The sequence below is a fragment of the Accipiter gentilis genome, chromosome Z (genome assembly GCF_929443795.1).
Source record: "Accipiter gentilis chromosome Z, bAccGen1.1, whole genome shotgun sequence".
NCBI lineage: Eukaryota > Metazoa > Chordata > Aves > Accipitriformes > Accipitridae > Astur > Astur gentilis.
In genome coordinates this window covers 79,695,336-79,709,899 of record NC_064919.1, presented here as the reverse complement: position 1 = coordinate 79,709,899, position 14,564 = coordinate 79,695,336, and the positions used below count along the sequence as shown (strand labels likewise).

At 42.7% G+C, this 14,564-nt stretch overlaps 1 protein-coding gene across 1 annotated transcript in view; it reads left to right on the top strand.

The window, feature by feature from the left end:
• The window catches only part of LOC126035923 (ubiquitin-conjugating enzyme E2 R2), a 56,415-nt gene that overhangs the window by 33,244 nt on the left and 8,607 nt on the right, over nt 1-14,564 (top strand). The window contains exons 2-3 of the mRNA XM_049795072.1: nt 9,423-9,509; nt 13,624-13,721. Of these exons, the coding sequence (XP_049651029.1) occupies nt 9,423-9,509; nt 13,624-13,721 (185 nt within the window). The remainder of the gene's footprint in view (nt 1-9,422; nt 9,510-13,623; nt 13,722-14,564) is intronic.

Sequence of the window (14,564 nt, the reverse complement as noted above, 5' to 3'; positions counted from 1 at the left end):
ATAAATTTGCATGATCTGTACTTTGGCAGATTAGGGCTGGCAGCTGCTGCTTTTACCCCCTATCCCAGGCAAGAGTACTTTGTAGTGTGAGAAGCTGCAGCCTAATATTCTGCAGGCCTCATTTATCTGCTTCTGTGTTTTAATTTTTGACTTAAGGTGGGTGTCTGTGTTTTGAAGTCATTATATGAATTAAACATATCATTTGAACTGGGCTTCCTTTCCTTAGTAGGCCAAAGCTCAAAATGAGACTTTAGCACTTCAATAACATTGTGGAATTTGGGGTGGTTGTCTTGTTTTGAAAAACTAGATCTGAGCTAGGATTCATCTTTCTTTAATACTCATCCCTTGCAGTGCAGTTTTTGGGCAACCAAGTCATTGCTGCTCATGAGTAAAGCTACACTGTAATGGTGTGAGCTCCAAATCATCTAAAGCACAAGGCAGGGGTGAAAAGAGGTAGAGAATGATAGAATGCTGAATGCCTCTTAAATTTGGCTCCTCACTAGCAAAAACCACCCAAAACCTGTTACTGTAGAAACAATAGCGTTAGGAGCAAGGATGGGTATGTATCAGCTAATGCACTTATTTTAGCTTAAACTTTAAACTTGATCTGTTTGAAGCAGCCTATGATAATGGAGCTGACAGCGCATCATTATGCAAAAAGTGTGAAAATATGCTTTTCTGCCTTGAATGTAGGCTTCTCACTAGCAAATACCTTCTGACATTAGTGCTGGTTCCTGCAGTGAATTGGAGGATGCTGGGCAGGGAGATAGCTTGCATATAGGTGTATCGGACCTCACTGGCTCATACAGGATTATAGACACTTTGCAGATGGGTTATACACTGGGTTTATGCATAATACAGTTTTATCAGTATAAGATTATAAATCTAGACTAATACAATGCTGATTGTGTCTCCACACTAGGAGATGGTGCTGCTGTATTTAGCTTTTTGGTTGCAAGTGGTACAGCCCAGCAGACTTTCTTACTACTGCTGAGTAAGTGTTACCCCTATCTGCCTAGACTTACTGCCTGTAACCACATCCAAACACGAGGGTTTATGATCAGTAATGCAGTGGCTTAAAAAAAAGTAGAAGGGCTGCATAAGTGCTTAGCTGGCTTCTGTGTCGCAGCCGGCATAGATAAGATTTCGAGTGCAATTCCTAGGTGTTGCCATTCAGTTTCTAGAAACATATCCCTTGTTTAAATGAAGGCTGGTATGCCAACTTAAGAAGTCTTGTCAGAACTGCTGCCTGCTGTGCTGAGAAAGGCAAAGTTGTGTAACGCTGCAGCACAGTACTATGGTTTACACTTACAAAGCTATAAATATTCCTTTCCACTTGCTGCTTATGAAAGAGGTGACTGCACGAAGACCTGCCCTGTGTTTTTAGCAGACCATGTGACTGGCTGTCCCTTGAGGAGAGCTTTCCTCTTGCATCCAGCCTGGCTTGCATATGAAGAGAATCAAGGCAATTACTTATTCACTGACTCATGAATGGTGCTTGTTTAAAGAATTGTCTAAAAATAGTTAAATCGGGCTGAAGGAAAGGTTGTTTATATATTGAGCTAGTTTGGACATCTCTTCACTCAGCAGATGTAAATGGTATGGCTTGCTTCACCGAACAGTAAAGCAATCTGCTGTGTTTTGGTGAGTATGCAAATGGGAGAATGAATAGGTGAGTTTATAGAAACTCTGTCAAGACTGATGCAAAATGCTGCTAAACTGGGATATGCTTTGGTTGTGATTACTTGAATTTAAGCAAACTAAACTGTAGAAGTGACCAGGATAAGTCTGAAGTACATCATAACATCTTGTGCTCAACCATTCCATAGATATGCCTATGTGTAAATTGCTTCATCTTAAAGTAAATTACTCACCTAGGTCATAAAAGTTCAAAATTTGAGATTGAACTGGATGCTGAAAATGTTGTAGGCTAATGTAGTTCTTAATAAAAAAGACAATCTTCTGGACCCTGACAGTGGAGGCAAATGCCCAGAGTGTCAACCCTGTACACACTTCATTGGAGGACTTCCACACATAATGCCAGAGATGCCAGTAGTGTAGCATGATACTTTGAATAAGCAGCCTCAAATATTCCTGCAACTGCTCCAGCAAAACTCTATTGTTTTTACAACCAGAAAGAGATGTAAAATTGCTTTTTCTGAAGATACAAACTATTTCTAGAACAGCTACATTCATGTTAGAGCTTTACCTGTTCAGGTACCAGCATCCTCAGTTATACCTGTAGTAGGGCTATTTCAAATACCAGCTTCCTCTCTAAAGCAGAGACATAAGAGATGTATGATTCGGAGTAAACTTTAGGTGCAGTATCACCATCTTTGGCTCCTTCAGTAAGTATGAGACACTATAGGGAGACTTAAGTTTCACACATTGGGAGTTATTCTTCCTATTTTGTTCAAAGGGGGAAGTCAGTGTATTTGTAGAGATATAAATAAGAACTGAGTCATCTGTTTCTGCCCAGAAAACAGTCACACAGACTAGCCTCTGCATAACACACACCCAATGAGCCTGATTTCAAGTCATACAATGCATGTACAGTCTGCGAGCAACCAACCAGAAGGTGTCAGACCCAAGAGCACAATCTCAGCATGAGGCCTTCAGTGATGGCAGAAGTCTCCTCATGTCTTGCCTGTCACAATCTCTAATATAGTCAATCTTAATTTCTTTTTCTCAAAATCAGGCCTGATTCTGGAGTGAAAGTTGTATTGGGGGCAGAATCTAATAATATTTCAGCATGGGAATTCCTGGGAAAATACAGAAACCTCAGGATGATGTCAGCTTTCTCATGTGGGAATCTGAAATTGCTTTAGTGCTTGGCTCCTGTGGCCAAAGCTCAGTAAAGCTGTTGGGCCAGCAGTTTGCCCTATGGGACAGGACCAAGTAGTTCTGTTTGGTGTTAGGTCTTATATACATGTCGGTAGTTGCCTTTTCTGTGACGAGGTGGCAGACAAATGCAAAAAAGGAATGAAAATGGGAAGGTTATAGAAGTATTTGGATGGCTCAGGATGCCACCATTTCCAACTCGGTATCTCTTGCTAGCTGCTACATCTTCTGCAGTTGTTGCAATGATGGTGGTGTCTGTAGCATCATGTAAAGTCAAACTGACAATAAAAGTAATGGAAGTGAACCTGGCAGTTGTTAGCATAATTAATGTAGATGAGTGCTCCTGTAATCTGCTCCTTTATCTGAGCTTTGCAGGCACTGACCTGCAGTTTTGGGAAAAAATTGTCAAAGTGACACAGCTGCATCTTAGGGGTTTATACTAAGGAGTTCAGAAGCTATCCCTGTCTGGAAATGTTCTTGCTTTGGCATTGTCAGCCTGGGACATAGAGCTGAGGCAGGAAAAACCTCTCTATCAAACCATGGGCACTGCAGGACTGGCCTGTGCACGGCTGGAGATGGGCATCTGGCCATGTGCTGGTGGGACCATTCTTGGTTGTGTGACTGGGGAGGGCAACAGCTTCAGGCGTGTGCAGGTGGCCTCTGGCCAAGGGAAACTTCTTATTTGGGTTTCCGTCCTTTCCCCAGGAAGCTCTGCACACAAGAGTGTTAACAGCTGCCTTGTCTGAAGTTGGGTGCTCCCTGGCTGAAGGGCATGGGCGGACAATGAGTGTTTCAAGCCAGAGCCAAAGTAGTTGCTGCATGGTTCAGACTGAACAGCACAATTAACTGGGCAATACCATGGACTGTCCCTGCAGTAAAACCAACTGCAAGAAAGAAATATCTTCTCTAACTGCTTGAGATCCTAAACACAGCTGACTAGCGCAGGCTAACTTAGTCTCGAGATGAGTAGCAGCTGCCATGAGCAGTTACTGTTATGAAGGCTAGAGTGTCCACACTGAACTTCTAGGTTACCAAAATAAGACAATATTTAAAAAAAAAAAATCCTTTGGTTTCTTTTAAGTAATGTTAGAAGAAAATGGTTTGGCTTCCAGGTACAGCTTCTTGTAACTTCATTGTTCAGAGCAGTTTTATTTACTCGGATCCCTTGGGAGATGGCCCAGGCAGCAGGAGTGTGAATGTATGAGATCACAGGAGCTTGGATCTAGACCAGCTTTACGGGGCTGTAGTGAATTCTCCTTGTATCATTCAGCTCAACTATGGCTTCATGTCTATTGTTAGTCCCGATTTCAGCTCTAAGGAGTAAAAGACTAATAGGTGTGTGAAAGCCCTTTCTTTAAAGGTGTAATAGTAACTTTGACCATCGTATCCAGTCCCAGCTTTATGAACATACACAAACAGATAAATAGTTAATAACAATTTACTGTTAAAAGAAGTTTTGGTAAAAGGAAACCTACTTTATACCAGAGTAGTTTCAATTGGAAATGACAGCTTTTAGTAATGCCCCAGATAACTAAATTAGGAAGTGTATAGTAGATACGATGTAGTGTGAAACAAGAATGGGCTCCTGCCTGTCAAACCAGTCTCTGATTGTGTAACTTAACCTCACTTCTTGATTCATCTTTGCCCTACTGACCTGTGGCTCTATTTTCTTTCTTGTTTAGAAGCTGCATGTCCTTTTTATGAGATCTAGTTCATTCTTCACATTCAGATCTTTGATTTAAATTCCTTGTGAAACAGTGTAGGTAATACAGAATATAAGGAGTTTGCTGCTTTTAATGTTCATATGGCCATTGTAGCAGCAAGGGAGTTTTCAGGACTCACAAGACTTAATTGACCCGGTCACTCATCTTCTAACTTGGATCAGAGATGTGGTCCTAGTTCTCCAGGACCACAACAGATGTCAATAAACATTGATACAGTGCTGCTAGGAAGCAAAGCCAGAACTGGGCCTAAAATACCAGGCTAGTGCCTAGCCCTGCCACAAAAATTTACTTATGTCCTAAGTCATAATATCTGGAGCTGAAATAGCAGTGTTGGTCCTACATTCGTTTTTACCTTATCAAATAGTTAACAGTGCAATGTGGCTAGCTTCAATGCTGAACGCCCTTTGGCCAGTTTGGGTCAGTTGCCCTGACTGTGTCCCCTCCCAACTCCTTGTGCCCCTTCAGCCTTCTCGCTGGCTGGGCATGAGAAGCTGAAAAATCCTTGACTTGGGATAAGCACTACTTAGCAACAGCTGAAAAACATCAGTGTGTTATCAACATTCTTCTCATACTAAACCCCAAATGTAACACTATACCAGCTATTAAAAAGAAAATTAACTCTCTCCCAGCTGAAACCAGGACATACCTGCACATGGAGTCGGTAGGACCTTGTCTGTGGGCTGTAACAGATAATAACAAAAAAAGTACAAAATAGTTAAATGCTTCCTTTATATCTGATCTTAAATACAGGATGCTCAGTTTCACTGATGCTGCATTGTCAGAGGGCTTGCATTAAGCTTGTGATGTTTTAAAATAAAAATTATCTTTAACTGGCACTTCCAGAAACACTAAGCAGTCACAGTTTGTTGGCCACTGTGAAAGCTGCTGGTGTTCCTGATTTCCCCATATCAGATGGTAGCTTTTCAGGACATGTGTGCTCTTCCCATCCATGGCCTTTCTGCAGTGGGCAGATAGCATGGATTCACCATTCCTACCCTTGCTGCCTAAAAATGAGAGATCTAGGTTTTGTCAGTTTGGGAGGTGTAGAAGAGATCCTTGTCAGACTACAAAAGTGTCATATGCAGCTAGGCTGGAATAAACACTGAATTTCTAGACAGCTGAAGCTAGGAGGGAGTCCTGCCTGCATTAGTGCTCCCCACTGAGAGGGAGATGATACTAATATGTAAGTGTCAAGTCAAGTGTATGGCAAGATCTCTAGAAACAAAGTCATTGTACTAATTGATCATAGCGACTGAATCAGGACTTAACTCAGTGGTTGGTAGAAACATTAGGTTTATATTTTCAGTCAAATAACTGACATGTATAGATTTCGCTATAGCTTTACCTTATCGAGATAGAAGAAAAATAACAAACCTGAAGTGCAGTCACTAATAATGCACAGGAGCAAGGCAGTAAAACAGGCAACAAAGTGACTGTGTGGTAATAATATTCTTAAAATATGTGTCATGGTGTAACTTAGAGGTTGAAGTTCTTGTGCAGTAGCTGTAAATGCCTGTAAAGGGCTGAATCTTTTGCCAGGCTGGTCTATTCAATATAACACCAGAGGAGTCTATTCTTTTTCTAGAGCCTGGTAAGTATGACTAGTTAAAAATTGGGGAAGGAGGAGTATGGGTTGATGACTGTGGTCTCCACCTTCCTGGCTATTGAGTATGTTCAGTGATGTCAAAGAGCCATGGCAGGCAGGCAGCTAAAATCAAGACCCTGAAGCAGGATATTTCTGTTCAGTTTAAGCTCAGCTAGAGGAGTCAAGCACATGGTGAATGCGGTAATAGTTGGGTACTTGTAGGTGGGGGACTGAGCTGCATCTTAGTCCTCCTAAGTTAGTTTGGCTGCAACTGAGCTAGCAACAAGCTGCCCAGAAACTCTGCCACTCTCCAGTACCTAGCAGCCTGGCCGAACTTACCAGAAATAAGCTCAGATAACTGGTTTGCCGTAACATCAGTGAAATTGTAGGGAGGAAGCCTTTATGTGAGCTCTATTTAAAAAAATAAGTTTATCAGCCAATTCAGTCTTTTTGTCTCTTAACATGTTTAGAATTGGGCTTTTAGTGGGGAACGGTGGGGGGAGACCTATAATCATGGCTGTTGCTGTGTCTTTGCAAGCAGTCTTGCAGCTTGTTTTGGAAATTCTTGGCTTGCTTAACCCACTCAGAAACTCAAATAGCATTCAGTGAGAGGAGAGTGGGTTTATGTAATTTTCCATGATTTCTCTTACAGAAGAAATGCAGAGTAATTCTCTGGGACCTGTTTGTAATGCCCCGGAAAAGCATTTGGTTTCACTTTTCAAATTCTGGATGATCTCAACGTAGGGACCTGAAAGTGATGCTTTTGTTTGTTTTGAAAAAATCCCTGCCTGTAATGCGGGGTTTCCTAGTTCAGTGGCTTTTGGCTCTGAAACTGGGTTTGCAGAGAAGCTTCACTTGCTTTATGCTCCAGTACAGCATCTCAATGTGCTAAACAGGCTAGTTAGAAATGGCTTATCAACAAGCAATGTGTTTCTGATTTCTCTAAATATGAGACTGGTTACAGGAAAGTTTGGGTCTCAGCAGCCTCCACATGAGAAAAAAAGATTTCTTTCATTTCTATCCACTTGCGTTTTCTGGTGCCAGAGCTCAAGAGGCATCCTTCATATGGCAAAACATCAGCTTAATTTAATTTTGTAATGATTGTTAACTGCAGACAAGCAGATAGGCTTTTTCTATTAAAGTTGTGGCTGTGAAACAGGATTTAGAGGTTTAAAGCAGTCTGCCAGGATCTACAGCTTCTGCATGAGTCTGCATCACATACAGAGACCATAACTAGTGCTCCAGGCTCAGCCTTTGCAGTGGTCTTTTTGAGGCGAGACCCTCAGGGTTAGACAATTCAAGAGCAGAGGACTTTTACTGAGAGGAATGAGACCCACACCCTCAGTTCCTTGACCATGTGTGTGGGATATAAAGATGGTAATGCTGGTACACTACTGGCAGTATGCTTTTTTTGGTCACCTAGAAACTATACCTGTGTAGAAGACACATAGGTTCTGCCAAAAAATCTGGTAGTTACTCAACTCTGAGTTTTGTTATCTTTTGCATTTTTAATCTCAGTCTTTGGGCTGTTTTATGTCTTTGATCTCATGAAACTCTCATGGGCTTTCTTGGGAAAACCCTGGTGGTCCAGAGGAGTCTGCAGCTACATGATGCAAGCCCTTGAGCTGAAGTGAATCTGCTCTGCCCTGGGTAAATCTCAGCTCTGCTCCCACTGCAGGGTGGCATGTTGTAGAGCCAGGCATTTCCTTGCTGCAGCACCCACTGTCTTCTGAGGTGGTATGGTGACAAGAGACATTTACTTGCTCTTCTTGGAGCCGTGCCATTCATGTAACAGACCTTAAAACATGGGCTAGGATTGTTTAAGCATATCATAAATCTTTGATGGTGAGCATGCCATGGCAAATGACTGCAGGGTGAGGACTCTGCTGCTGTAACACACCCACATACTGTCAGTGAGCAGGCATGTACAGAACGTAAAGCCATGTGAGCTGCTGAATTTGTTTCATAAAGGTGAACAGAAAACCTTTTCTTGGCTACCTGGCACTCTGGTCCCATAAAATTTGGGTTGCAACGCTAAGGCACATGCTGATCTGGAGGTAGAACTGTAGCCAGGTACTTAATGGCTCAGTAATCCAGTTTGTTTGGTTACCTGCTTCTGTTTCTGGGAACTTCCCATACCTTGTCCTATTGAATAAGGTAAGCACCCCATGTCCAAGTGGTGTGGTTTGATACTGAAGTGGAAGGGGGTGGCTGGCCTGGGATTCATTCACCATGTGCATCTTGTTTTGGGGATCTCTTGTTGCATTCTCAGTCGCACGTGAGCCTGACTGTAGTGCAGGGGCCAGGAGATGCTTCTCTGGAGATCCTATGCTAGACTGGTGGTGGGACTTTCTTGGCAGGTTGAGCAATGTCAAGGGAAGGGTTTGTGCTCTGCATCAAGCAGCATGCGAGTCCCCCTTTCAGAGGGGAGTGTTTTTGATGCTTAATCAGTTGAGATTCAGCCATCTTTCCTACTGGCTGGCTTTTCTGACTGCTGTGAATGGCAGGACAGCACAGAGAAGTTAAAATCCAGAGCTGGGATCTCTGCACTCTTCCCACAACTGACTCAGCTCATAGTCTTGCCCTGCAATGGCTGCTGACCACTGAAAGGTAATGTTTGCTGTCACAGCCCATGAAAATTTAGTTCATCAAATTGCACTGATTTGTTAAACAGACACAGATAGTATTCAGACTTGGGAAATGCTTGCAGTAGCTAAACATGTAGTATTAGGGACACAGGTAAATGGACCAGCTTAACTCTTGCACAAGAAAGTCAAAAAAACTTTGGATCTCAGTAGAGCAAGTATCTTAAGAAAACTTTTTCTGCACAGAACGAGTAATTTAAAATATTTGCACTGACAAATGTAGAACAGGTCTATTCACCTTAGCAAACATTTTTAGCCTGCTTCTGAACCAAGAAGGACAGCAGTAGTGTCTTGAGCTCCAGCTTTTCAAATCTGTTTTACCCTGTTTAACAGCAGTTGTTGGATAGTGCTTCTTGAATTAGGATGTGGTAGATGTCTTTTGGCTTGTTTTCTGAGCTTTACCAGCCCAGGTCCGTCTTGGAGTTCAGCTTTTTTTGTTCAGTTAATGTTTTACTCATTAAAAATTGTGTAGAATTACACTGTGGGCCCACATGGGCACTGGTATATAAAATGAACAATTTAATGGCTTTAATTGAAAACGTTTTTCCCAGTTTTTCACTGTGGTTGCTGATTGATACCTCTTTTATTTGGTACTGTTTCATAACTAAATATTTTGCTTTTTTCCAGGCTCACATTAAATTTCCTATCGACTATCCATATTCACCACCTACCTTCAGGTTCCTGACCAAAATGTGGCACCCCAACATTTATGAGGTATGATGTTTTTTAAAAAACTTTCTCAGGCATGTGAAAAGGCTTTCTACTGCCTTAAACTTCTGGAAGGTACTAAATGTCTCTAGCCATAACTAAAGTGGTTAGCTGTTGGTGTTAAATGTCAGCTTCATGGTTGAACAGGTAAATCTAAATGTTGTAGGAAGTTCTGTTCTTGCAGGCAGGGATGGAGCTGTTCTCATACCTGCAGGTGCAGCAGGCAGGCCCAGCCAAAACGCCTTGCCATGAGTGTTGGCAGTTTTAGGGGATTCTTAGGTCAAGGCTGGTGTGTGGGGTCTTACCTTACTGTGATACTTAGGCAGCTAGTCATTGTTTGTATGCAGTTCAAATACACTATAATTTGAGTATATCCCAGAAAATTGTGTGCTGAGTCAAGAAATAGTACAGTCTTCCTGCAGCAGTCAGCCTGGGAGTGGAAGGGTTTGGACTGGGGGTGCCCTGACTGCAGAAAGAACTGGCGCTGGACTGTAGTCCAGCTGCAGGAGGAGTCATGGACAGCCCAGTCACCCTGGGACCACAGTGAACAGATAGCTCTGCACTTAATGTCCACTAGCCAATTTGAAGTGGCCCTTAGTTCAGTGCATGTATGGGTCATGTTCACAGGGTAATGCTGTGGGTTGTCAAGTCTGTAATTGGATCATGGTGCAACTATATAGAAGGTCCAGAAGAGGAATGATTTTATGTAGGAGCAATTGGTTCAAATTACCAAATTTTGTGGAGCTGTATTTGAAAGCTGAAGGCCTGTTTTGGCTCGAAACTTGATTTTAGTGGAAGCCAGTCAAATTCTTGCTAAACTTTTGGATATCCTAGAGACATGTCAGCCTGCTAGGAGTACTGGTTGAATAGTTTGAGAAGCTAAAGGCCTTTCAAAATGTACTGGTTGGTACAGCTCTGTCAGCTTATCACTAAGGCTAAGCTAAAGAGGTCCTGCAGGCTTCCTTTGGACCCCTTCAAAACAGGAATGTCACTTCTCTTCCTTGCTGTGAACAAACGATGGCTTCAGTTGATGCCTTGGGTTTGGAAGGTCTCTTTCTAACAAGTTGTTGCTGCTAAATGTCCAGCCTGGAATGAGCATACTTCAAATGTCATGGTGAAAACTGCTTAGTTATAAATGGCCAAAAGCCTCTCCAAACTTCAGTGCAGAACAGGATAGTAATGGGCTTTAATTACTGGATGCTCAGGAGGATTGCCCTAAGCCCAAGGACATCCTGAAATCAGTCATCTAACAGTCTTCTGACTTGAGTTTTGGACTTGGCACAGAATCTTGCGTGTAGCCAAGGATGGTGTTTCTCTTTAAGACTCTATTTTAGTTACATGAGAGTTTGATCTATAAATAAAGACAACTTTGAGACCTGCAGATTATTGCAGATCCATACTGTGGATGTTGATTCTGAATCCAGAAATTCTCATGCAGGAGGTGAGTGGGAAATGGTTACTGAAATGGTATGTACAAAATGAGTCTTGGAAAGGACCTCTCCCAGTCCTGGTGGGAAAGATAAAAAAATTGGCTCTAGAAACCACTGAAGGTAGGAGAAGAAACTAACCCAAAACTTGATGGTATATTTTGGGATTACTCTTCAAATACTCCAGCTCTCAGCTTTGTACTTTGTGTTCGTAGCAGTATTTCTTGGAGCTGGGGGAATCTGAAGCAGCTTGCAGGCTGTTTTGGAAACAACATTTAAGCAATGAAGATGAGGCAGTGGGATAGCTCCAAATGAAACTGAGAATAAATCAGCAAAGGGCTTGAGGTTTGAGTGTTTGTCAGGAGGAGTAAAAAAAAATCTTTTAGTGCAAGGAAGAGGAAAGAAAGTAGCAGTTTACAAAATCTTTTGATGGGGCGTGACGGAGAAGTTGGGGCTGACGTTCCAGTTCTGAGCAATGAGACTTGAGTAACTTGTGTGTTTTCCCCATCTCCAGTTTCTTAGGTCATCTAGTTGAATTTTGATAAAACTGCATTCACTTGTTCTTTATTTTTATGACATAACAGTTCTGGTAGAAATACAGGCCATTTCCCATTGGCAGATGAATACCCTTCCTCCTTGTTTATATCTTTCAAAAAATGTATGTAGGGAAAGGGTCTCCCCTTGACTACGCTGACCCCTAAAACCTTGTGCTGATCTTATCAGGCCCCATGATACCTTTACCGTTCCAGACCCTATAATGCGCTGCTGCCCTGCTTGAATTCCCAAATATGGAACATTGATTGTTGCAAGAGGGAAACTTCTCACATCCTTGCTTCCCTCTATATTTTCATATTGCTGAATATCTGCTCCTCCACGTGCTGCTGACCTGATGGCTTGAGGAACTTCCTCCAAGTGCTGTGATGCTTTCTTCTGGCCACCAGCACTGTATTGTCCCAGGAGACAGTTAAAGGAAAACTGGGATAAACTCGTGGGAATTATTAATAAAACCAGAATAGACTGTGAACATAATCTAACATTAGTAAGGTTAAGTTCACCTTAAAATTATATTAAAAAGTATTTCTTGATTGCACAAGCCTGTTGGAGTCCTAAAAACTGTTCCTAAAAACTGGCAAACTGTTCCAGCAACATAAGTGCATGCTTGGGTATTCAGTAGCTCCAGGTGCTATGTTGCTGTGTGTAGTTGTGTTCTTGACAAAAACCTGCTTCAAAATGATGAGGGCTTGCTAGATTAGCATACCTCACAGGGTTAGTGAGCCACTGAAATATGCATACTGATTACAGGCGTCCAATGTTGAAGTAGGATCTCGTTTGGCTGTAAAACAAATGTCATCATGAGTCGAGGCAAGTTGAAAAGGGCCCTTCAGGTGAGCTGCTGCTCTCTGTAGCTGTGATCACTGGCCGGGGCTCAAAGGCATGGTCGCTGTTGCTGTGAGCAGCACTGCTTTGTGCTCTGGGTCCTGTCTGTTGAGCAGCATCGGAGGGTCCTCAGGGTGTAGCTGAGACCAGGTGTGTGGGGAGCTGCCAGCCTGCAACCTCAGACAGAACTGATCTGCAGCTTCTCTCTTGTTCCTGTCACCAGCCTGTGCCCTGGATCAGGGTGACAGAGGACAGTGTGAGCGCTGCCCATCAGCTGAGGCTGCGCCACCTGAAGGTGTGGGGCTGCCTCTAGGGACTTGTAAGTCATTCCAGCAGCTGGCTGCAAGAGGCAGCCAAGCCAGCAGGAGCTGGAGAGGCCAACATCTGCTGACTGGCTTTGGCCCCCGTCTGCACCTTCAGCCTATCCTGCAGTAAGGCATTGGGGCTCCATGAGTCCCTGGAGTCAACTTCAGTGGAGAATATCATCTGTGGTGAATACTGCTACGGCACTGCTACAAAGTGGTCATGTCGGAGTGCTGTTGCTGGTCGAGAACTGGTTTCACAGGCTTCTTAAAGTGCTTATAAATGGTAGGCATTATGGAGCTTTAAATCTATATTGAGTCTATAACACTGGTGAGTAAAACACAGATTGAGGATTATGTGGCTGTATGGCTTCCGTATGCTTTCAGAGTATTCTTTCTCTTGCATGCTAGAAGGGATTTTCAGTGAAACCTTGAGTGAGTATCTCCTGCTTCTTCACCTGATATTTCAAACAGCTGTGTCCTAGAGGAGCAGTGTAAGCCTGCCCAGTACCATCTGTTCAACCTCCTTGTGTCCTGGGAGAAGCATTGTTTTGATGCCTGAGCTAGTGGAGAGTGCTGAACCCTTCAATTCAAAAATTCCTGTAGCTAACTCGGCTACCACTGGGAACTAAAAATTTTTTAACCCTACGTTGGGTCTCCTGTGACTAAAGGTCACTTCTATCACTGTGGCAGTACTTGCTATCTGGAGACCAATTTAGTTTTATGTGACTTTATTGCTATTTTTGCTTGCTTTGCTACATTCTTTAATCCTCTTGAGGTTGTTTTGTACCAATTTGCAGACTAACCCTGTTTAGCAAGGGAAACTTTTGAACATATAGAGTAGACCTAGGAAGAATTGAGAACCATTTCCAGTTCTTGCATATTTTTACTGACACTTGGGGTGTTCATATCAACAAGATTAAACTGCTCAGAGCATACCCAGAGTGGTGGAGTTGTGTCATCAGACCTCTGCCTCAAGCCAGCCTATTCTCAACTTTTGTTTCTGTCTTGCAGAATGGAGATGTATGTATTTCAATTCTTCACCCACCTGTAGATGACCCACAAAGTGGAGAGCTGCCGTCTGAGAGGTGGAACCCTACCCAAAATGTCAGGTAACTGTAAATCTGATGTACAACAGTGACCTCAAAGGCTTGTCGTCTTTCTAAGACTAAGGCCTATGTTGGCGAGAGGTTTGGAGGGGAATTTAAGACTTTGTGGGTTTTAGGGCTTGAATCAAGTAGGAACCAGGCTTACCGAGCTGTCTGGAGGTAGTGGAGTGCTGTGTGTCCTGATACTGGGCTAAAAATGTGGAGCCTTCTGTCTGTTCACAGGGTTTCATGCTCTTAAAAGCAGGTTATCTTAAATGTTCTAGCCTTTTCCAGTCCATGTTATCTTACACTTAGGTTTTTCAAACTCCTCCAAGATACCACTAGTGAAAAATAAAAACATTTTTGAGTGTTCAGGCCCAGTAGGAGTAACTTTGGGTACATAATCCTGTCTACTGTTTGCCCTCCAGTATTTGTCTCTGTCTCCTGTCCTGCAGCATGGTATCTTGAGCAGTTAGCCAGAGGCATTCAAGGCTAATTATTATTCAAGGCTATCCATTATTTTGAAACACCAACTGAATTTCGTTCCCATTACAAGACACTGCCAATAAAGAACTGACTAGGTGACAAGCTTCAACTCATGGTTAGGAAACGGCTTTGGGCATTAATTACTTATATTGCACATGCATTTTGAGTATTTCATTATATACAACCCTAAAGATTGACATGAAACTTCTCATGGTGCTAGTTCTCTGATTTCTGCTCTCCTTTACCACCATGCAGATTTTGGTGCTTACTCTTGGAATGTGTTGGGCTTAAGGGTGGCATCTGGGGAGAAAACAATCCTCAGCTGTACCAGCAAATGGAAATAAAACTTGTCATTAACTGCTAGCCTGCTACCAGCATCAC